This window comes from Papio anubis, chromosome 1 (assembly GCF_008728515.1).
Source record: "Papio anubis isolate 15944 chromosome 1, Panubis1.0, whole genome shotgun sequence".
Classification (NCBI taxonomy): Eukaryota; Metazoa; Chordata; class Mammalia; order Primates; family Cercopithecidae; genus Papio; species Papio anubis.
Genome location: NC_044976.1, coordinates 131,503,089 through 131,525,690, shown reverse-complemented (window position 1 = coordinate 131,525,690; position 22,602 = coordinate 131,503,089). Strand labels below are relative to the sequence as shown.

The window sequence follows — 22,602 nt, the reverse complement described above, 5'->3', positions numbered from 1 at the left end:
TTTCCATCATCAAGTAAAAGGACACTGATCCCATCACATTCTGGGCTTTGCCAGCTTAAATGAAAGGATGCTGTGCCCCACATCTTGCCCCATTAAAAAAAAAAAAAATCAGGTGAGGTGTTGATGTTTCTCCTAGGTCCTGTATTTGCTCTCACATTATGTCTTTTCAAGTCACATTATTTCCACTGCTTTTAGTGCTAAGTCTAAATGATTCCTTCCTCATTCCAAGAGAAGTGTTTGAATTTCTGCCTTTACCCTACTGTGTTTTCTTCCCTTTTACTTTCTGGTCAGTGCCTCCCCACTATCCTGTGGTGTGCTGCCCCACTTCGGGTCCTCAGATGTGTAGCAAGCGGCCAGCCCGAGGGAGAGCCACACTTGGGAGCCAGCGAAAACGCCGGAAGTCAGTGACACCAGATCCCAAGGAAAAGCAGACATGTGGTGAGGAAGTTCAAGGGTTCCAGAGGTGGAGCAGACTTGAAGCAGAATATAAAGAACTGCTGGGACACTAGCCAGTTTATGCTATTCAGTGTGAGATTCACTTTGATTGCCATTGCAAAGTGAGGCTGAATGGTTTGGTGTCTGGTGGAAGAACTGCTCTTTGTGACTGTGGCAGGGTACATTTCAACTCTTCTTAGTTAATACTACATCACAGGGATGTTGTTATGACATCCTTATTGTAGGATGAACCAAGTCAAGATAGAGTATTAAAATGAACTTCTGTGCCTGGTAATTAGGAAACTATCTCCTATAAGCAAGTTGCTACCTGTGGGTAATGGGAACAGTGCTGACCTGGGCATGTCCAGTTTAAGGGAACCTCCTGCATTCAGGCAAGCGTTTCAGAGATACATAGAAATAGTCCTGGGGAAGAGGTAGAGAAGCTGTCAGGTGATATTCCCTACTTTTTTATTCTGCTGTGCTTTTCAGTTTTCAAGCTTGGGTTGTAAACTCATCCCTTACTGTAACCTCTTCTGCTCTCTATCTTCTGTTTCCAACAGACATCAGACTGCGGGTTCGGGCTGAGTACTGCCAGCATGAGACTGCTCTGCAGGGCAACGTCTTCTCTAACAAGCAGGACCCACTTGAGCGCCAGTTTGAGCGCTTTAACCAGGCTAACACCATCCTCAAGTCCCGGGACCTGGGCTCCATCATCTGTGACATCAAGTTCTCTGAGCTCACCTACCTCGACGCATTCTGGCGCGACTACATCAATGGCTCTTTATTAGAGGCACTTAAAGGTGTCTTCATCACAGACTCCCTCAAGCAAGCTGTGGGCCATGAAGCCATCAAGCTGCTGGTAAATGTAGACGAGGAGGACTATGAGCTGGGCCGACAGAAACTCCTGAGGAACTTGATGCTGCAAGCATTACCCTGACCTTTTCCCTCTTCTCACTTTGGGGACTGTTCCCATCACCCATCTCTGGAGCTTACACTGTTCTGGGGTTTGTTCTCTACCCTTCCAACCAATCACACCCCTGCCTTTTTTTTTTTTTTTTTTTTTAAAGAAAAAGACGAAAGTGGAAGTGTTCCCCTCCCCTCCCTGCACCCATGTGCCTGGGCTTCCCCTTTGTTTCCCTTTTCCATTTACCCCCTAATGTGTGTCTCTACAGCTACCTTACCACTGAGCCGTAAGACAAATGTATAGGGAGAAGCGAAGTCTACAGCACATAGTCTTTGTAAGGGATTGATGTGAACACTGCTTTTGGGTGCACTAAGGAGTTATCAATACTTCTGGCTTTATGAGAGCTCTTAAATGTTGTCTAAAAAAACCAAAGGGCTGTGAGTAAGGGAGCTGTGTGGAAGGTGGGACTCTGAAGTGTATTTTGAAAATTAATCGCCACCCTCTTCCAAATTATAGAATTTTTTAAAAACAAAGAAGCTGTGACCCTTTCCACTCTCTCCTGGCCTCTGGTGCTGCTCCTCTCTGCCGCCTTTCCTCCATTCCGTGGCTTGAAACCTCTGCCTGATGTGGCTCCTTCCTTTTACCCATTTGTCAAACCCTCTTCAACGGAGGAACAGATAAGAAGACTGGGTCAGCTGAGTCACGCCTCCCAATTGTGGTGGTATATGTGTACACACATAGACAGGGTGGATGGAGAAGAGGTTGCTGATTAAAATACACTCCCCCTATAAAGGGGAAGGGGGAGTGTGACACTTTCTTTCCATGTTCAAGTGAAAATAAATAATGTACCCTGCAGCCCTTTTCCCCTTTGCTTTCTTCTGGCTTGGGCAAAGGGCATCATAGGTGAAAGTGAAGTAATTCCTTTTTCCTTCCCCCTCCTCCACTCCTACGCCCACTCCCATGCTTGGGAGAATGGGGCTGGGACATGCACTGAGTGTTGCACTTTTATTTATGTAGGGACGCATGTTGAATGAGCCAGGTCTAGAACTGGAGCTTAGTCCAGCTGGTACAATACCAACTCCCCTTCTAGTTCCCAAAGGCGATGTCCAGACATAGACTTTATGATTATTATATTTTTCAATGCCAGTGCTGCTCAGCCCTCAGCAGAACTTCAGTTTTCATGAAATAAACAATGACTATATAAAATGCCACCTTTCTGAAACTGCAATCTGACCTCAGGTGAAGCTCAGGTGAAAGTTTCTTTCCTAAGAAGCCAAGCCTGTGTTCCATCAAGAGAGTCAAGGTTCTCCAAGTGAGGGGAGCTGTGCCTGGGTCCTGCCTCCAAGTCACATGAGCACCAGCTCACAATGGCGGGGTGGGGGCTGGTGGGGGCGGGTCTGAATTCACAGAAGTCCTCTTAAGACAGTGGGTGACCCAGATTGCCATAGAGGTCAGGCCTGCGGTGCTGGAACACAGGCAGGTGTTGACGCAACTGTCGCAGATAGCTGAGGTCTATCCGGGCAAGGCAGAGGCCTGGCCCCTCAGAGCAGCGGGCCACCACTGTTCCCCAGGGGTCTACCACCATGCTGTGGCCATAACTTGCTCTCTTCTCGTGGTGGCGTCCACACTGTGCCGCTGCCACGACATAGCACTGGGTTTCGATAGCACGGGCCCGCAGCAACACCTGGGGATGAAATGTGTGTTCACATAAGTACATGTAGCAAATAGTGGGGAAGTGACAGTTGAGGGACATTACAGACCAATCTACCCATTGTGACTATTCTGATAATTGCCTGGGAATGATTTACTATTTTAACTATTCTGTAACATGAGAATTATCTGGGGAATGAGTTTCCCCACTAGGTGGAAAGGGGAAGGAATTTAACTGGTAGGGCCAAGCAGGGAGGATAAGGTTAAAAGGCCCTTATGTTTCAAAAACATGTTGTCTTACCTCCCAGTGGGCTGGGCCTGTAACCGATCCAAAAGCTGAAGGATAGGTAAGTATCTCTGCTCCAGCTTGAGCCAATGCCAGAGAGAGTTCAGGGAACCGCATGTCATAGCAGACAGCTAGACCAACCTGGAATGAAAAACAGCCTACTTAGTAGTCTTCCTGCTCTGTTTGTCACAGCAACTAGTCATACTTCCATTACCCCCTTTCTTAGGGCTTTCTATCCTCTACCGCTAGTTCAGAGTATTCCTGTTCCCCTCCCTCATTCTTTCACAACTCCCACCTTGCCTGCTGGTGTGCTGACAGGTGACTCAAGACTGGGCCCAGGCATGGTGGAATTGCTTTCACACATAGGCCCCTGCCCTGGAATCTCTACGTCACACAGATGTGTCTTCCTGTAAGTGGCCACTACTGCCCCTACAGTAAGAAAGAAGGAATATTTAGTGCTGGTGTTCTAGAAGCTTGCTTACTCCTCCCGAGGAGATAGTTTATAGGCTAGGAACTGAAGTAGGAACACCCCTAAATCCTTGGGTCAAGGAAATAAGAGTTGAGAAACAATTCTGGAGAATCTAAGTTTAGGTAGAAGAGCATGGGAAGAGGCAGGCTAAAGGGTTATAAAGTCTCACCTTTGCTGTTCAGCAGCACGTGACAATTGTAGATTTTCTGAGTCTGCTCCCAGTCTTGGCCACGCTCATGGAAACCACCCAAGGACAGCCAGAGTCCACATTCCCTGGGTGGAAGGGACACTGACAACTCTTTACTGACTTCTCAAGGCTCTACCCTCATATCTGGCAATCCAGGGACACTGTCCAACTAAGATTCTACCTCTCCCTCGCTCTTTCCCTGATACCTGGCAAGCTGGGTGTATTCTTCCAAAAGTCTCCCACCCAGTGGTTCAGACAGGCGTAGCGTCTCTGCAGGGTCGCGTGCAATGAAGTCAAATGCCTCAGGCAGGAAAGCCAGGCAGGCACCCAGTCTGGCAGCCTCTCGAACCAGCTCAGCACATGTTTTAAAGTTCTGTTGCTTGTCTGGCGTCGATGTTACCTGGCACACAGCCACCAAGGGCAGTTTGCAGGAGGAAGAGGAGATAGCCATGGCTCTGGGCCTGTAAATAGCATAGGCAGGATTCTCAGATTTCATAACACGGGGGAACATAAATTTAATGCTAAGAGGTTCAAGTGGAGAGGTAGGAAAGCTGGACTTCCTTTTGATTATCCTCTTACAGGGCACGTTGACCCAGGGCTAGTAGGGCTCACCAATCAAATGTGTGGATAGTTGACACTCCTGTGTCTCCCACTATCCATTTAACAAACTTGAGCATCTAAGTGCCAGGCACTGAGGACACAACAAAACGTGTTACCTGGGCTGAGCACAAGGTACTGAAAGTCGAGGTATCCGGAGTCCGGGACACAGAAGGGACAGGAATCTGTGAGGAGGCCTGGTGGTGAAGCTCAGCCTGAAGAAGGTGAGAAATGAGAACACCAACCCCTTCCTCAAGCAATAAATTTCTAGGATTCTCTGACTTCTCTCTTTATACTGTTAGCCTGAATCAGGGCCCTCCCAGTAAAACCCTTCTAATCTTCAAAACGCTCTTTACTGTATAAGAAATTATGTACTAAGGGACAAGATCATACAGTGGGAAGATGGAGGAAGGGGCTCTGCTCGCCGCCTGAATAGTTCAACTTCCAATGATCTCACATTAAACTGAAGCCCCTTTCCTTTGACAAACGTTTCCGCAGTCCAAAAGTCATTTCCGGGAACTATCCTTGGTTTTCCCAAGACTCTCTTCTTGACTGTGCACTTGCGCAGTTTTACTGACTCGAAGCTTATTTCCCCTTTCCCCAGAATCTCTCAGGGGAAAGTTCGCCCTCCCTCGTGTCCAACCCCTCCATGGTGGGCAAGGGGCAAAGGAACCCAAGCCCCAAGCCGCGACCCGCCCTCCACCCTCCCGCCGCCCGCTCCAGTTGGCCCATCCCTCCCCGCCATGGGCAGCATCTCTGTTGCACAAGTTAAAGCACCGCAGGTGGGATTCACTGCGGTCGACGGGACAGAGAGTAGGTCCTACATGAAGATATGGCCAAAACCATTAGCAGGATCGGATCCGGAGGCCGGCCTGGAGCCAGAAGCGCCGCGGCGAGTGGGCGGTAACTCGCAGGCCGGACGTGACGCAAGGCGGGGGCTGAGCTGCGCCGGCCGGAAACCCAGCGGGCGGCGAAGATGGCGGAGAACAGCGGTCGCGCCGGCAAGAGCAGCGGGAGCGGCGCGGGCAAGGGGGCGGTGTCCGCAGAGCAGGTGAGGAGTGGCTAACGCGAAGGAGGGTGCCCACTTGCGTCTGGAATACTGGCGAGAAGGGGGCGCCTGTGGCTTGTGCAGCCCTTTACTCCAGTAGCACATGTGCGTGGCACCTAGAGAGGGAAGGGTCCCCGGAAAAGCTAGCCGAGCCCCTTCGGAGAGGTAGACGGGTGGGTGGGTGAGAGCCACGCCTCCCTGGGGTGTTGGGTGAGCCTCAGCAAGGGGAAAGCCCTGACATGCAGGGTCTGGGAAGATGCACAAGTCTGAGGGAAGATGGTTTGCTGCTTTCTCTCTCTCTCCTCAGCCCCTCCAAACAGGTTATGGCTGGGCAAGACAGCTCGAAACTAACCCCAGAGGATTAGTTAACAGGCTGGCTGTGTAGTCTGTTACGTGATCCTGAACCCACGTTGACAATCGCCGTCACGCTGCAGAGCCACGTGACTCTCATACTCGAACAGCCTAGTGTTCTATATACTATTTTGATTCGAGAGTTCTTTACTAGATCGAATTTCTTTAGAGACCAGAAATCCCTTTCTAATCCGAGTTTGCATTTTCCCCAGTGGCTAGCATCGAGAAGCGTTTGATAAGTTAATCAGAAAACCCTTTGTTCCTTGGGAACCGTGTTTTGCTAAGTGGAAAAATAGGATTGGGAGGAAATCTACACAATAGAAATGAAAACAGGTAACAGCTGTTTTTTTATTATTATTATTTTTCGAGACGGAGTCTTGCTCTGTCGCCCAGGCTGGAGTGCATGCAGTGGCACGATCTCGCCTTACTGCAAACTACGCCTCCCGGTTCAATCTATTCTTCTGCCTCAGCCTCCCGAGTAGCTGGGACTACAGGCGCGCGCCACCACACCCGGCGAATTTTTGTATTTTTAGTAGAGACGGGGTTTCACCATATTGGCCAGGCTGGTCTCGAACTCTTGACCTAGTGATCCGCCCACCTCGGCCTCCCAAAATACTGGGATTACAGACGTAAGCCACCGCTCCCGGCCTACAGCTGTCTTGATTATAGGTTAAGTTTTTGTTGAACAATTAATACAGGCAGATGTATCAGCATAAAGATTTTTATTTATTTTTTGTTTTCTGAGACAGTCTCGCTCTGTCATCCAGGCTGGAGTACAGTTGCGGAATGTCGGCTCACCACAGCCTCCACCTCCTGGGTTGAAGCAATTCTGCCTTAGCCTCCCGAGTATCTGGGATTACAGGCCTGCACCACCACGCCCAGTTAATTTTTGTAGAGGCAGGATATCACCATGTTGCCCATGCTGGTCTCCAAGAGCATAGTCTGGTGGGATAAATAAGGAAGCAAAATGCTCATATGAGGCGGAAGATAAGTGTCCTACGAGAAGCATAAAGTGCTATGGAATATAGTTTCTGACTTGAGGTGGGGGAAGGGAAAAGGAACCTAATACTTTTTAATACTTTTTTGTTGTTGTTGAGACGGAGTCTCTGTTGCCCAGGCTGGAGTGCAGTGGCGTGATCTCGACACACTGCAGCCTTTGCCTCCCAGGTTCAAGCGATTCTCATGCCTCAGCCTCCCGAGTAGCTGGGATTACAGGTGTACCACCACACCTGGCTAATCGTTGTATTTTTAGTAGAGACGGGGTTTCACCATGTTGGACAGACTGATCTCAAACTCCTGACCTCAAGTGATCCGCCTGCCTTGGCCTCCCAGAGTGGTGGGATTACAGGCATGAGTCACAATGCCCGGCCAATACTTTTTTTTTTTTTTAGAGACAGAGTTTCACTTCGTTGCTCAGGCTGAGTGCAGTGGTGTGATGATAGCCTGCTGCAGCCTCAAAATCCCTGGGTGATCAAGCCATCCTCCTGACTCAGCCTTCTGAGAAACTGGGACTATAGGAATAAGCCATTTTGAATGGCTAATTTAAAAAAATTTTTTTTGATAGAGATGGGGTGGGGGGGTCTCACTTTGTTGGTCGGGCTGGTCTCGAACTCCTGGCCTCAGGTGATCCACCTACCTTGGTCTCCTAAAGTGTTGGGATTGCAGGTATGAGCCACCTTGTGTGGCTCCCCGTAATACTTTTTAAGGCTACCATGGGCCAAGCAGTCTGCTGGGTACAGCGATACAGATATAGTAGTTCCCCCTTATCTGAGGGGGACATATTCCAAGACCCCAGTAGATGCTTGAAACCTGGAATAGTATTGAACTCTGTTTTTTCTCATACCTATGATAAAGTCTAATTTATATAATAGGTACAGTAACTAATAAAATAGAACAATTATAACAATATAATAAAGGTTACATGAATGTGGTCTCTCTTTTTCAAAATATTTTATTATACTGTAGTCACCCTTCTTGTGATGATGTGAGATGATAAACTGCCTTCCTGATGAGGTAAGGTGAATGACAGCATTGTGATATAGCCTTAGGCCACTATTGATAAGTCAGAAGGAGAATCATCTGCTGTAGATGATCTTGGATCATTGAGCCATGATAATGTTGAGCAGGAGATGTTGATGATTAAAGGGCAGGTAGCATATACAGCATGGATAGGCTGGGCAACAGGATGATTCACATCCTGAGTGGGATGGCTCGGGATTTCATCACGCAATTGACAACAGTGTGCAACTTAAAACTTATGAATTGTTGGCCAGGTGCCATGGCTCACGCCTGTAATCCTAGCACTTTGGGATACCGAGGTGGGTGGATCATCTGAGGTCAGGAGTTCGAGACCAGCTTGGCCAACATGGCGAAACCCCATCGCTACTAAAAATACAAAAATTAGCCAGGTGTGGTGGCGGGCACCTGTAATCCTAGCTACCCAAGAGGCTGAGGCAGGGAGAATCGCTTGAATCCGGGAGGCGGAGGTTTCAGTGAGCGAAGATTGCGCCATTGCATTCCAGCCTGGGCAACAGAGTGAGACTCTGTCTCAAAAAACAAACAAACAAAAAGTATGAATTGTTTATTTCTGGAATTTTCCATTTATTTTCAGACATTGGATAACTCTGGATAATGAGAGACTATTGTAAATGAAATAGACTTTGTCTTCAAAGTGCTTTACTCACAGACTTATTTTAGAAAAGACAAACCAAACATTAAAGATTTATAGTGTGTTGCACAATCCGTTCATTATGGCAGCTAAAGGAGAGACCCCTAACTAATCACGAGGTTGTAGGATTGTGGGGGTAGGGGCTGGAAAAGGGAAGCTGTGGTATAGTAGGGTGGCTAAGAGCATTCTTAATGCACTAGGGTCAGACCTAAGTTTGAATTTCATTTCTACTATTTACTATTTATATATGACCTCCCATGAGTTACATTTTGGCCTCCCCCATCTGTAGAAACATAACAGTACCTACCTTGTGACTGAATTTAGAGTATTAGGCAAGACAATGCATGCAAAGTGTTTTGCACAGTGATTAGAATATAGTATGTGTTTAGTAAATGCTAGTTGGCTTTTGTTTTCTAGAGGAGAAAATCCTTCAGCTCAATTCTGAAGGATGAGAGAAGTTAGTCAAGCAAAGAAGGAAGTGGAAGATTTTCTAGGTAGAGGGAATAATGTGTTCCAAAACACTAAGGCATGAGACTGCCTGGCATGTTTGGGATGCAGGTGGGACTTAATGTTTGAGATGGATTACAGAACTTGAATATGGAGAAAAGGGGATAAAAGAGGAATATAAGATGTCTCTCAGGTTTCTGTCTTTGGTGGATAATGGTGCCATAGGGAATGTAGGAAGACAGACAATTTGGAGGGAAATAAAAGTTTATTTTAGGATTTTGAGTTTAGTTTTCTTGTGGGACAACCAGGTTAAACATTCAGTAGACACTTTGATTTTTAAATCTTGAGATACAGAAAGAAATCTGAGTTGGAGATACAGATTTGAGAATTGAGTTTATGGATGATAAAGCCATGGTTATGTATGAAAATGATCACTTTCCATAGTTTGTACAGAAAGTGAAAAAATAAGTAGAACAAGAGTGGAACCACTGTTTAGGGGAGCTAAAGAGAAGCTCTTAGACTTCCCTCAGGAAACTGAGGAAGTGTAATAATTGAGTTTTGAGGCTGTTCCTTGATTAACATTCTCTTGCCTTTGTTTATTCTGGAGAGAACACTGGGTAAAACATTGCAAGATTTATCACTGCTGCAAATTTGAGCCATGTATGTCCCTTACAAACAAGATGGAAGAAAATAACACATTGTGTTAGACACTTAACTTGTTTTACCTTCTGTTGCTGATTGAGACAGAGTCTCATTCTGTTGCCCAGGCTGGAGTACAGTGGTGTGATCACAGCTCACTGCAGCCTCAACCTCCCAAGGCTCAGGTGATTCTTGTACCTCAGCCTCCCAAGTTACTGGGACTACAAGCATGTGCTACCCTGCCCAGCTTATTTTTGTATTTCTTGTAGAGATGGAGTTTTGCCATGTTGCCCAGGCTGGTCTTGAACTCCTGGGCTCAAGCAGTCCACCTGCCTTGGCCTCCCAAAGTGCTAGGACTATAGGCATGAGCTGAGCCACCGCTCAGGCTTACCTTATATTATTTAATTACTGCCATTTGAAGTAGGTTGTATTGTCCTCCATTTATAGGTGAGGACATTTTAATTTCAGAGGTTTTAGTTAACTTGCCCAAGGTCAGTAACTGGAAGAGCAGGATTTTTAAATGAGGGACTTAAGAATCAGGTAGACCTATTTTTTCCACTTATGCCATGATTGTATTAGAGATATTTAAGCAGAATCCTGAAGGAGTGGATGGATTTGAACAGGTAGCAGTGGGAATAGAAAGTAGGGAATATAAGAGGAGAGTAGTTGAGTAAGGCCATAGAGGTCTTTGAGTGCAGGGCAAAGAATTTGTGACCTTTTAACATAAGCAGTGAGGAAGCCACAGAAGGATATATGTTATATTATTAATTGTTTAACTGTTACATAAAATAATACATTTATTGTTGGAACTGTAGAAAATACAGGAAAAAGTTCAAACCAGGAAATAAATTGCCCGTAATCCAACTATCCAGAGATAACTTTTCTTGCCATTTTGGAGTATATCCTTTGAGAGATTTTTTCCCCCTCTTTTATCTTTTTATGTATATATGTGTGGATGGAAGGAGGGCTTTTTTTTTTTTTACATATTTTATAAAATTAGGATTATACTACAGTATGTACTGGTTTGTAATCTGTTTTTTAAGCCTAATAGTATATGTTGAACATTTTTCTATGTCATGTAAGTGTTAGGAAGATTAAATTAGTATGTACAGTAGATATGGGGAGTCTAAAAATAGGATCATTTAGAAGACTATTGCAATGTTCAGACAAGAAAGTAATGAACATCTGAACTAAGGTGATGTCAGTGAGCCTAAGAGAAATTGCTGAAGTAAGTGCAATACATTTGGCAGTTGATGGGATTATGGTATGTTAAAAAATGAACCTGGGTATGGTGGCAAGTGCCTGTAGTCCCAGCTACTCAGGAAGCTGAGACAGGAGGATCACTTGAGTCTGGGAGTTTGAAGCTATAGTGTGCTATAATCATGCCTGTGAATAACCACGTTTCACCAGTCTGAGCAGCATAGGGAGACCCCATCTTTAAAAACAAAACAAAAGATGAAACTAGGGTTTCCTACCAGGAGGGCTAGAGTGATGTCAGTAGCAGAAATAGAAGAGATAAGAAGATCACTTCAGCTTTGAACAACATGAGTTTAAGATATCCATGGGACATTTAGGTGGAGATGATCTGTAATAGCAGCTACTATTTATTGAAAACTTGTTATATGATAGATATTGTCCTAAGTTCTTGATGTAATTACTTAATCCTTAAACGACATTCTGTGAGGCAGGTATTATCTGTATTTTATTGGTGAAGAAACATCAGAAAAGAAGTAACTAATCCTTATGCATTCTGTGAGGCAGGTATTAATATGTATTTCATTGGTGAAGAAACATTCAGAAAAGAAGGAACTTGTCATGGTCTGATGTTAAGCCATTTCTGTCAGGCACAGAAAAGCTCCTTCTTCTAACTTGTAAATGTGGGACTAAAATTTCTGAAAAGGCCTGGTTTTGCAGGCAATTAGAATAAAGGCAATTGCTGGAACTATAGAAGTAGCTAAGAATGCCACTTGAAATAGTATAGATTACCCTGATTTGATTATATGAATGTATCAAATTATCACATATACCATGAAAATATGAATGAGTATGAATCAATAAAAAATAATTTCAAAAATAATATAAGGTAATGAAGAAGTGCTGTGAATAGAATCTTAGATCCTGTGGCCATTGTAGGAGTGAAAGAGGAAGAACTTTCAGAAAGGAGAAAGAAGGAGGCTTGAGATAGGAAGGAGAACTGAAGGGACCTGGAAACCAAAGGGGAGTTGAAGATCTACATTGTATCGGGCACTTGACCTATTATCTCAGTTAGTTCTCATTGTTACCCTATAGCAGTGGTTCTCAACTGGCATGATCTTTTCCTAGGAGACATTTGGCAATGTTTGGAGACATCTTTGGTTGTCACAAGTTAAAGGGGTTGCTACTGGCTTTTAGAGGGTATAGTCCAGGGATTAAACATCCTATAGTGCCTGAGACAGCCCTTATAGCAAAGAATAATTTGGCCTAACATGTCAGTAGTGACAATGTTGAGAAATCCTGCCCTGTGGTATATTAGGTCCATTTTATAAATGTGGAAACAAGGAAAGTAACTCAGTCATATAGCAAGTAAATGGCAAAACTGGGATTTCAACCCAGGTCAGAATAGGAAGTTTGGGTTCTTTCCACTTTACTCTGTTGCTCCTTGGATCCCAGTACTTGGGGAGGCTGAAGCAGGAGGATCTCTTGAAGCCATGAGTTTGAAACCAGCTTGGGCAACATAGTAAGACCCCCATCTCGGACCGGGCACAGTGGCTCACACCTGTAATCCCAGCACTTTGGGAGACTGAGGCAGGTGGATCACAAGGTCAGGAGATCAAGACCATCCTGGCTAACATAGTGAAACCCTGTCTCTACTGGAAAAAAAAAAAAAAAATTAGCCGGGTGTGTTCGTGTTGGCAAGCACCTGTAGTCCCAGCTACTCAGGAGGCTGAGGCAGGAGAATTGCTTGAACCCGGGAGGTGGAGGTTGCGGTGAACCAATATCGTGCCACTGCACTCCAGCTTGGGCGACAGAGCGAGACTCCGTCTCAAAAAAAACAAAACAAAACAAAAAAAACACATCTCTACAAAAATTAATAAATAAAAATTTCATGAAGAGAAGGGATGAGTACTATTATTTGATGGAGTAATAAGGTCAAAAAGTTTTCTTTGACAGAGAGTTGAGTATGTTCTCCAGAAAAGGGGGCACTGAACTGAAAAGAAGGTTATTAGTGGAGCAGTATCCCAGATCATGCTTTTCCAGGTTCATCCAATGGTAATTCTCTACCTCTTCTATTCCACTGAAACCAGTAAGAGTAAATGTCATGTAAGAAGACCCAAGGACATTTTGGAGAGAAAGGTAATGATTATAGATTTTTTTCCTAAAATTATTAAAACTATATGGTAAACAAAAAAGAAAACAGGAATATAAATTTGCTAAGAAATTAATATTTGATAAGCCAGGAATAATATATTAACAGAGATAGATTTTTAGAATTAGACAAACCTGGATACAGATGTGATTTCTGCAGTTCACTAGGTTATTTTATTTTTTATTTTTTGAGACGGAGCCTTGCTCTTTCACCCAGGCTGGAGTGCAGTGGTGTGATGTAGGCTCACTGCAACCCCCGCCTCCCAGGTTCAAGCAGTTATTTTGCCTCAGCCTCCCGAGTAGCTGGGACTACAGGCATAAGCTACCACACCCGACAATTTTTTGTATTTTTAGTAAAGATGGGGTTTCACCATGTTGGCCAGGCTGGTCTCGAACTCCTGAGCTTAAGTGATCTGCCTGCCTCAACCTCCCAAGGTGATGGGATTATAGGTGTGAGCTACTGCGCCCGTCCCACACTGTTTTGCTTTGTTTTGTGTTTGTGAGACACAGTCTTGTTCTGTCACCCAGGCTGGAGTGTAATGGCACGATTTGGGTTCACTACAACTTCCACCTCCCAGGTTCAAGCGATTCTCCTGCCTCAGCCTCCCGAGTAACTGGGATTACAGGCACCCCCCACCATGCCCAGCCAATTTTTGTATTTTTATTAGGGACAGGGTTTCACCACGTTGGCCAGGCTGGTCTGGAACTCCTGGCCTTAAGTGATCTGCAGGGTTTCACCATGTTGGCCAGGCTGGTCTCAAACCCCTGGCCTGAAGTGATCAGGCCACCTCTGCCTCCCAAAGTGCTGGGATTACAGGCATGAGCCACTGTGCCTGGACCCACACTAGGTTATTTTGACCACCATACAACACTCCACCAGCCTTGGTCTCCTCCTTTACAGATTGAAGCTACAGGTCTTACAGTCTTTTTTGTTTTTTAGAATTAAGTGAGATAGTCTAGCACAGTGCCTGGCATATAATGGGTGTTCCTTTACTGTTGAGACTGTGGAAGGCAGATTATAGTAGGACTATGAAAGAAATAGATATTTTGAAATAGGTTGCATTTGTATATTTAAAATTTTAAAAGAAGATAATAGAAGGCAGTCTGCATGGTGGAAAATAACACAATATACATAGAAAATATTTTGTCAAATTATTTAAGTAACTAATATGCATTTACATGTGAGCACATAGAAAGGGTTAACATATGGGAGTGGAAGATGGCCAGATTCTTCTGCTTCCCAGAAGAATCTAAGTTGAAACCTGAAGAAAGAATTAGACTTAGGCAGAGAAAAACTGAATGAGAGAGGTTTGGGAAAGTACACCAAAGGTAGGGTGAAGATTCTATGCAGATGCCTGAAGACAGCTGTTAAGAGAAACTACCAGTGACTTAGAACACTGAGTGCTGAGTTAAGATGTGGAGGGAATGACTGATTGGGAGAGGTAAGCTGGAACCTGGTCTTTATAGGACTTTTTGAGGAGTTTAGATTTTATCCTGTGAGCATTGGGAAGGTTTTAGGCATAGGAATAATTGGTTAGATTTATATTTTTGGTCACTGATGCTGCAGTGTGGGGAGTGGATTAAAGGGGGCAAATCAGGAGACAGTATAGAAATAAGGAGGGTATAGTAGTACAGATGTAATTAATTTGATATAGATAGTGAATCAAGGATGATTCCAAGGTTTCTGGAGTTACATTCCAACTCTAAAAAGTATTAAATTAACAAAAATAATAAAAGCTACCATTAGGGCTCTAGGGTAAGAGATATAATCATGATATTGCTGGTAGCAATATAAATTAATCTGGTCATCTTGGAGAGCTTTCAAGCGACATGCAATGGAAGCTGTAATAATACTAATGCCCCTTTTACTTATTGACCTTACTTTTGAATACCATTCAAGAAATTCAAGAAAAGTGGCTATAAATCGTGCACTATTTGTCCAAAGTGGTTTTGTTTTGTTTGTTTGGTTTTTTTTTTTTTTTTTTTGAGATGGAGTCTCACTCTGTTGCCCAGGCTGGAGTGCAGTGGCATGATCTCAGCTCACTGCAACCTCTATGTCCTGGGTTCAAGTGATTCTCCTTTTTTTTTCTTTTTTTTTGAGACAGAGTTTTGGTCTTGCGCCCAGGCTGGAGTGCAATGGCATGATCTCAGCTCACTGCAACCTCCGCCTCCTGGGTTCAAGTGATTTTCCTGCCTCAGCCTTCTGAGTAACTGGGATTACAGGCATGTGCCACCACACCCAGCTAATTTTTTTGGTATTATTTTTAGTAGAGACAGAGTTTCACCATGTTGGCCAGGCTGGTCTTGAACTTCTGACCTCAAATGATCCACTGGCTTTGGCCTCCCGAAGTGGTGGGATTATAGGGGTGAGCCATTACACCCAGCCTTGTTTTTTTTTTTAATTTTTCTTATTTAATTTTTTTTGAGACAGACTGGCTCTGTTGCCCAGGCTGGAGTGCAATGGTGTGATGTCAGCTCACTGCAACTTCTGCCTCCTGGGTTCAAGTGATTCTCCCACCTCAGCCTCCCAAGTAGCTGGGACTACAGGTGCACACCACCATGCCCAGCTAATTTTTTTGTATTTTTAGTAGAGATGGGGTTTCACCATGTTGACCAGGCTGGTCTCGAACTCTTGACCTCAGGTGATCCGCCTGCTTCGGCCTCCCAAAGTGCGGGGATTACAGGCATGAGCCACCACACCTAGCCTTTGTTTTTTTTTTTTTTTTTTTTTTGAGGCAGAATCTCAGTCTGTAACCCAGATTGGAGTGCAGTGGTGCGATCTTAGGCTCACTGCTACCGCCACCTCCCGGGTTCAAGCGATTCTCCTGCCTCACCCTCCCGAGTTGCTGGGACTACAGGTGTGCACTACTACGCCTGGCTAATTTTTGTATTTTTAGTAGAGATAGGGTTTCACCACGTTGGCCAGGCTGGTCATGAACTCCTGACCTCAAGTGATCTGCCCACCTTGGCCTCCCAAACTGCTGGGATTACAGGCATGAGCCACTGTGCCAGGCCTGTCCAAAGAGATTTTATATTAGTACTGTTTATTACAGAAAAATTGGAAACAACCTAAATGTTCCAACAGCAGAGGATTAGTTAAACTTTTTTTTTTTTTGAAACAGAGTCTCGCTCTGTCACCCAGGATGGAGTGCAGTAGCACGATCTCGGCTCCCTGCAACCTCTGCCTCCCAGGTTCAAGCAATTCTCCTGCCTCAGCCTCCCAAGTAGCTGGGACTACAGGCACGTGCCACTACACCCGGCTAGTTTTTTGTATTAGTAGTAAAGACCGGGTTTCACCGTATTAGCCAGGATGGTCTGGATCTCCTGACCTCGTGATCCACCTACCTCACCCTCCCAAAGTGCTGGGATTACAGGCATGAGCCATCACGCCCGGCCTCAGTTAAGCAGGTTTTAAAAATATATCAATAGGGTATGGGCTTGGTGGCTCATACCTGTAATCCCAGCACTTTGGGAGGTTAGGATGGGAGGATCGCTTGAGCCCAGGAGTTCAAGACCAACCTAGGCAATATGGCAAAACCCTGTCTCTACAGAAAAATACAAAAATTAGCTGGGCATAGTGGCACATGCCAATGGTCCCATCATTCAAGAGGCTGAGGTGGGAGGATCGCTTCAGCTCAAGAATTCAAGGCTGCATTGAGCCATGATTATGCCACTGCACTCCAGCCTAGGGAACAGAGTGAGACCCCATCACTACAAAAAGTAAAAAAAAACTAGCCAGGAGTGGTGATGGGTGCCTGTCATGCCAACTACTAGTATAAGTGGAGGCAGGAGGATCACTTGAACCCAGGAGTTCAAGGCTGCAATGAGTCATGATTGCACCACTGCACTCCATCTGGGCAACAGAGTAAGACCCTGTCTCAAGAAGAAAAGAAAAAAATTGTACATAGATGATGATTTAATAGGGTTGGGAGACGCAACACTGACGTGTCAATCTGTGCTTACACCAGACAACTTAAAGAGAATAAGGAATAAGGAAAGGGAAGGATAATTAGGTCCTAGCCATAGGGGACAAGACCATTAGAAAAGTTGTGTTTTAAAAGGAAAAATGTGGGAATAGAGGATAACTTCTCTGTTTCCATTACCTGGCAGCCCCCAGAAATGGCTTAATATTGGCTTATTTTGCATATAGTCTACAGTTAAGTTGCAGTTAGCTGCTGTATTAGGCTGTTCTTGTGTTGCTGTAATTACCTGAGACTGGATACTTTGTAAGAAAAGTGGTGTAATAGGCTCATGGTTCTGTAGGCTGTACAGGAAATGTGGCATCTGCTTCTGGGGTGGCCTCAGGAAGCTTCCAATCATAATGAAAAGCAAAGGGAGGGGACAGGTGTCTCATGCATGGTGGGAGCAGGAGGAATAAAGAGGAGTAAGTGTCATACTTTTAAAGAACCAGATCTTATGTGAACTCAGATCAATAACTGACTTATCATCAAGGGGATGGCAACCAGGTCATTCATGAGAGATCTACCCCCATGATCCAAACACCTCCCACCAGGCCCCACCTCCAACATTGGGGATTATATTTCAATATGAAACTTAGAGGGGACACATAAACTATATCAGCTGCTAAGAGATTTCATTTCCTTTACGTGCACTTATGGCTGAAATTTTCCATAATAACTGTGGATAATTCACATGTTTAAGTAGATTTTAGTTTGGTATTTGATTAAAAGTTCATAAAATGGAACAAGAGGAAATTAGTTATTAGCAAGAATGTTGAAGAAAAGTCGGAATTAAAAAAAAAATCTCAGCTGGGTGCAGTGGCTTATGCCTGTAATCCCAACACTTTGGGAGGTTGAGGTGGGTGAATCACCTGAGGTCAGGAGTTTGAGACCAGCCTGCTGCCTGTAATCCCAGCTCTTTGGGAGGCTGAGGTGGGAGGATTGCTTGAGGCCAGGAGTTCAAGATCAGCCTGGGCAACATGGCGAGACCATCTCTACAAAAAAAATAAATAAATAAATAACTGCTGTGGTGGCACATGTCTGTCTGTAGTCCCAGCTACTTGGGAGGCTGAGGCAGAAGGATCACTTGAGCCCAGGAGTTAAAAGTTGGGGCATCAGAAATTTTAGACACTTAAGCTGATTTCTTTGATGTATTTAACAACATACATCCAGAAAAGTGGATCATTTGGGTGCTAAGGGAACATCTAGAATCTGCTTTAGTCATAATTTTTTTTTTTAGATGGAATTATTTTGATCTGGAATTAGCTTTTTCTAGAGAAAAAGCTAATATAAATGGGATGGTTTTGAGATAAGCAATGAAGGTTAAGGAAAAACAGCCTGTAGATCAGTTAGATTTCCAAGGCATTTGTTGAAATGAATGGATAAAGTAGATTGAGATGAAGGGGTGATAGATGGGAGAAAGGAGGAAGTTGCTGGAATGGCAAGTTTTTGGTGAAGTATTATTCCTTGGTTTGTTGGCAGTAGAAGGGATATAAGGGTGGTGCAGTTCAGCCATTTGGATAATATTTGCTGTATATGATCCTTGCAGAGGGCGATCTAGAGCTAAGGGGCCAGGCCAGGCATGTTGGCTCATGCCTGTAATTCCAGCACTTTGGGAGGCTGAGGCAGGCAGAGCGCTTGAACCCAGGAGTTTGAGACCAGCCTAAGCAACATAAGAAGACCCTGTCTCTACAAAAATATTAGATGGTGTGCACCTGTAGTCCCAGCTGCATGGGAGGCTGAGGCAGAAAGATCACCAGACCCCAGGGAGATTGAGGCTGCAGTGGGCTGTGACTGCGCCACTGCACTCCAGCCTGGGTGACACAGTGCGACCTTTCTTAAAAAAAAAAAAAAAAGAAAGAGATGGGACCCTAGTAAAGATGAAGTGGTTAATCATCTTTATTAGGGCAAAGTTTCTGGCTGTGTGACTGGAGATGATATTTACAAATAGGAGTGAGAGATTTGGTAATGGTTGGAATGGATTGAGTCCACTGTTGTCAGATGGCCAGGAGAGTCTAAAGGGGCAGTTCTGGACTTGGAGAGAAGTCCATGACAGTATTAATATACTTCACTGTTCACAAAGACGTTTCACACTCATTGGCTCACATGATACAACAACCTTATGAAGTAGGAATCATTATCTGCATTTTGCAGGTAAGAAAACTTAAGTCTCAAAGGGGTTGATCCAGTGGTTCTCAGTTCACACTACACAATAGAATTGTGTGGGAGATCTTTTTAAAAATACTGAGGCCTGGGCCTTACCCCCAGTAGTTGTGTAGTTGTTCTGAGGCTCCACTATTCATGTTTTTAAAATGATTCAGGTGATTCTAACATAGAGCCGTGGTTAAGAACTACAGGGTTAAATGTCTGTCCCAGCCATAGAGCCAATAAAGTAGCAGAGGCAGAACCTGAAACCTGGTCTTTTGTCTCTGAGCCTCATATTTTTCATTTGTTTTCCCCACACTCTGATTTTTCAGGTTTCATTTAAGACCATTACATTATCCCTTAGGAAGCGTGTATCAGTTAGGGTTTATAGGATACAGAAACCAACTCTGACCAGCTTTCTTTTTTTTTTTTTTTTTTTTTTTTTTGAGATGGAGTCTTGTTCTGTCGCCAGGCTGGAGTGCGGTAGCGCAATTTCGGCTCACTGCAACCTCCGCCTCCTGGGTTCAAGCAATTCCCCTGCCTCAGCCTCCTGAGTAGCTGGGACTACAGGCACGCCACCATGCCTGGCTAATTTTTTGTATTTTACTAGAGATGGGGTTTCACCATGTTGGCCAGGATGATCTTGATCTCCTGACCTCGTGATCCACCCACCTCGGCCTTCCAAAGTGCTGGGATTACAGGCGTGAGCCACCGCGCCTGGGTCTTTTTTTTTTTTTTTTTAAGGGCTATTTTTGAATAATAGTGGGTATTTCACAGAATTGAACAGGAAAAAAAAAAGGCTAAATAGACTGAACAAAGTTCAAGAACTGGGGCAGCTTTAGGGAATCTAGGAATAGGAATGGAAGGTCATCTCTATAGAACCAATAGGAATCTTAACTCCAGCTGTCTTCTGTACCCATTTGTCTGCAAAATTCCAATTCCTGTAGAGAGACTCTGTAGGTCACTGCCCCTGGGTCAGGGGTCGTGTGGTTAATAACCCCAAAAGAACCACACCAAGTTAAGGAGGGGCAGTTCCCCAATGGATGGAATACTGAGCAGACCCAAACAAGAGTTTCTTATTACAAAGCCCTTCCTGACAGCCCTCACTGCAAGTCTAGGCTCCCCTGTAGGTACTCCAGTAGCTCTCCACCCCCATTCTTTTGGCTCACTGCAACCTCTGCCTCCTGGGTTCAAACGATTTTCCTGCCTCACCCTCCCAAGTAACTGGGACTACAGGTGCACACCACCACATCCAACTAATTTTTCTATTTTTAGTAGAGATGGAGTTTCGCCATGTTGGCCAGGATTGTCTCGATCTCTTGACCTCGTGATCCACCTGCCTTGGCCTCCCAAAGTGCTGGGATTACGGGCGTGAGCCACCGCAGCTGGCCTCCATTATATTAAATGCCTGTTTCCCAACAAACTATAAGCTATGAGAAGCCAGAGGCCAAATCTATTCTATGATATCCCTCAGTAGGCCCTCCGTGTTTGGTGAATGGAATTCCAGAAAAATTTTAGGTCGAAATCGCAAACTTGTGGTTCTACTCCTTTTCCAAGGTAGGTGCCCACTACAGCTTTAAAGCCTGCCACCCTATGTGCTATCTGGACCCTCTGCCATTTCCACTATCCCCTCTTTCATCTCTTCTCTCACCTTGTTAGGTAATTGCTGGCTTCAACCGCCTTCGGCAGGAACAGCGAGGCCTGGCATCCAAAGCAGCTGAGTTGGAGATGGAGTTGAATGAGCACAGGTGAGAAGTCAGGGAGCAGCAAACAGTAGGACAGTTCTATGGGCTACTCCGTGAGGGGGATTTGTAGTAGAGTGGGGCTGAATCCTCAGGTCCTGCCTTGTTCTCCTATCCCAGCCTAGTGATCGATACACTGAAGGAGGTAGATGAAACTCGTAAGTGCTACCGCATGGTTGGAGGAGTGCTGGTGGAGCGAACTGTCAAAGAGGTGCTGCCTGCTTTGGAGAACAACAAGGAGCAGGTAAGCAAGAATCATTGAATAGGATCGGGTACAGTGGCTATAAACCCAGCACTTTGGGAGGCCAAGGTGGGTGGACTCCTTGAGTCCAGGAGTTCGAGACCAGCCTCGGCAACATGGTGAAACCATATCACTACAAAAAATACAAAAAATTAGCTGAGTATGGTGGCATGTGCCTGTAGTCCCAGCTACTCACCTGAGCCTAAAATGTCGAGGCTTTAGTGAGCTGTGATCACCTCACTGCACTCCAGCCTGGGTGACAGAGTAAGACCCTATCTCAAAAAAAAAAAAAAAAAAAGGACAACAGCATAAAATAGCCTATGCTCATTATGCTATGCTAAGGCCAACTCTTAGACAAGAGGAATTGCTGACTGCTGTGGGCTCTGTGACCTGGCTGAATTGGGGTGGGAGGATTGGGGTTAGATTAGTGTTTCTCGTAGTGTGTTTCACTGGTATGTGAATCAAAATCACCTGAAGGACTAATTTATAAATGCCGCTTCCCGAACCCACTGGATCAGAACCTTTGGGAGTGCCATGAAGTGACATTTTAAAAATAAGCTAGGCTGGGCGCGGTGGCTCACACCTGTAATCCCAGCACTTTGGGAGGCCAAGGCAGGCAGATCATGAGGTCAGGAGGTCGAGACCATCCTGGCTAGAATGGTGAAACCCCGTCTCCACTAAATACAAAAAATTGGGCATGGTGGTGGGCATCTGTGGTTCCAGCTACTTGGGAGGCTGAGGCCGGAGAATGGCGTGAACCCGGGAGGCGGAGCTTGCAGTGAGCCGAGATTGCGCCACTGCACTGCAGCCTGGGCGACAGAGCGAGACTGCATCTCAAAAAAAAATAAAAATAAAAAATGAAAAAATAAAAATAAGCTCATGCCTGTATTCCCAGTGCTTTGGGAGACTGAGGCAGGAGGATTGCTTGAGGCAGGAGTTTGAGACCAGCCTGGGCAACATAGTGGGAACTTGTCTCTGTAAAAAATAAAAATAAACAGCCCAGGTGATTCTAAGTACATTAAAGTGTATAAACCACTGCTTTCAAGAAAGGAATAATTTTAATATCTGGACTCCTCTACTTGGTTAAAGGTAAGGTTAAACGTGTTAACACTTCCTCCAGCCATAGTCCATTCCAGGTGGGGGAAAGGAGTCCTGAATTCCTTATATAATCCCTGTCACTTGTCCTCTAGATACAGAAGATCATTGAGACATTGACACAGCAGCTTCAGGCAAAAGGAAAAGAACTAAATGAATTCCGGGAAAAGCACAACATTCGTCTCATGGGAGAAGATGAGAAGCCAGCAGCCAAGGAAAACTCAGAAGGGGCTGGGGCTAAGGCCAGCTCAGCTGGAGTGTTGGTCTCCTAGGGACCAAGGCCTTTGCATTTTTTTCTACCCTGACTCCCACTTCTGATTTCTCTTTATTGTTATTATTATTATTTTCTCTGCTATTGTAATATTTTTTGTTAATTAAATGTTTTGGTCAGAAT

General features: G+C 44.9%; 3 protein-coding genes across 12 annotated transcripts in view; 2 read left to right on the top strand and 1 right to left on the bottom strand.

The window, feature by feature from the left end:
* Positions 1–2,545, top strand: part of DEDD (death effector domain containing) — an 11,481-nt gene extending 8,936 nt beyond the window's left edge. For 5 of the 7 annotated variants that reach the window (XM_031654799.1, XM_031654802.1, XM_031654804.1 and 2 more), the window contains 2 exons: positions 292–438; positions 996–2,545. In XM_031654799.1, the coding sequence (XP_031510659.1) occupies positions 292–438; positions 996–1,372 (524 nt within the window). In that variant the 3' untranslated portion in view covers positions 1,373–2,545. The remainder of the gene's footprint in view (positions 1–291; positions 439–995) is intronic. The other 2 variants (XM_031654783.1, XM_031654790.1) reach the window with 1 other exon arrangement.
* NIT1 (nitrilase 1) lies at positions 2,331–5,453 on the bottom strand. 2 transcript variants are annotated; one of them, XM_003892947.5, is made up of 7 exons: positions 5,353–5,453; positions 4,648–4,743; positions 4,138–4,392; positions 3,914–4,017; positions 3,571–3,704; positions 3,291–3,416; positions 2,331–3,023 (listed from the first exon to the last, which is right to left on the bottom strand). In XM_003892947.5, coding segments are annotated over exons 1-7 (984 nt in total). In that variant the 5' UTR covers positions 5,355–5,453; the 3' UTR covers positions 2,331–2,756. The 2 variants fall into 2 exon arrangements, with proteins under 2 accessions (XP_003892996.1, XP_003892997.1); XM_003892948.5 differs by lacking the exons at positions 4,648–4,743; positions 5,353–5,453 and adding an exon at positions 4,986–5,160.
* On the top strand, positions 5,250–22,602 carry PFDN2 (prefoldin subunit 2). Of its 3 annotated transcripts, XM_031654809.1 has the most exons (5): positions 5,257–5,579; positions 12,966–13,014; positions 20,790–20,878; positions 20,993–21,116; positions 22,304–22,602. In XM_031654809.1, exons 1-5 carry the CDS (start codon positions 5,272–5,274, stop codon positions 22,478–22,480), a joined length of 747 nt encoding a protein of 248 aa, XP_031510669.1. In that variant the 5' UTR covers positions 5,257–5,271; the 3' UTR covers positions 22,481–22,602. The 3 variants fall into 3 exon arrangements, with proteins under 3 accessions (XP_031510673.1, XP_031510669.1, XP_003893000.2); XM_031654813.1 differs by lacking the exons at positions 12,966–13,014; positions 22,304–22,602 and adding an exon at positions 20,605–20,687 and having other exon boundaries at positions 5,250–5,579; positions 20,993–21,021; XM_003892951.4 differs by lacking the exon at positions 12,966–13,014 and having other exon boundaries at positions 5,432–5,579.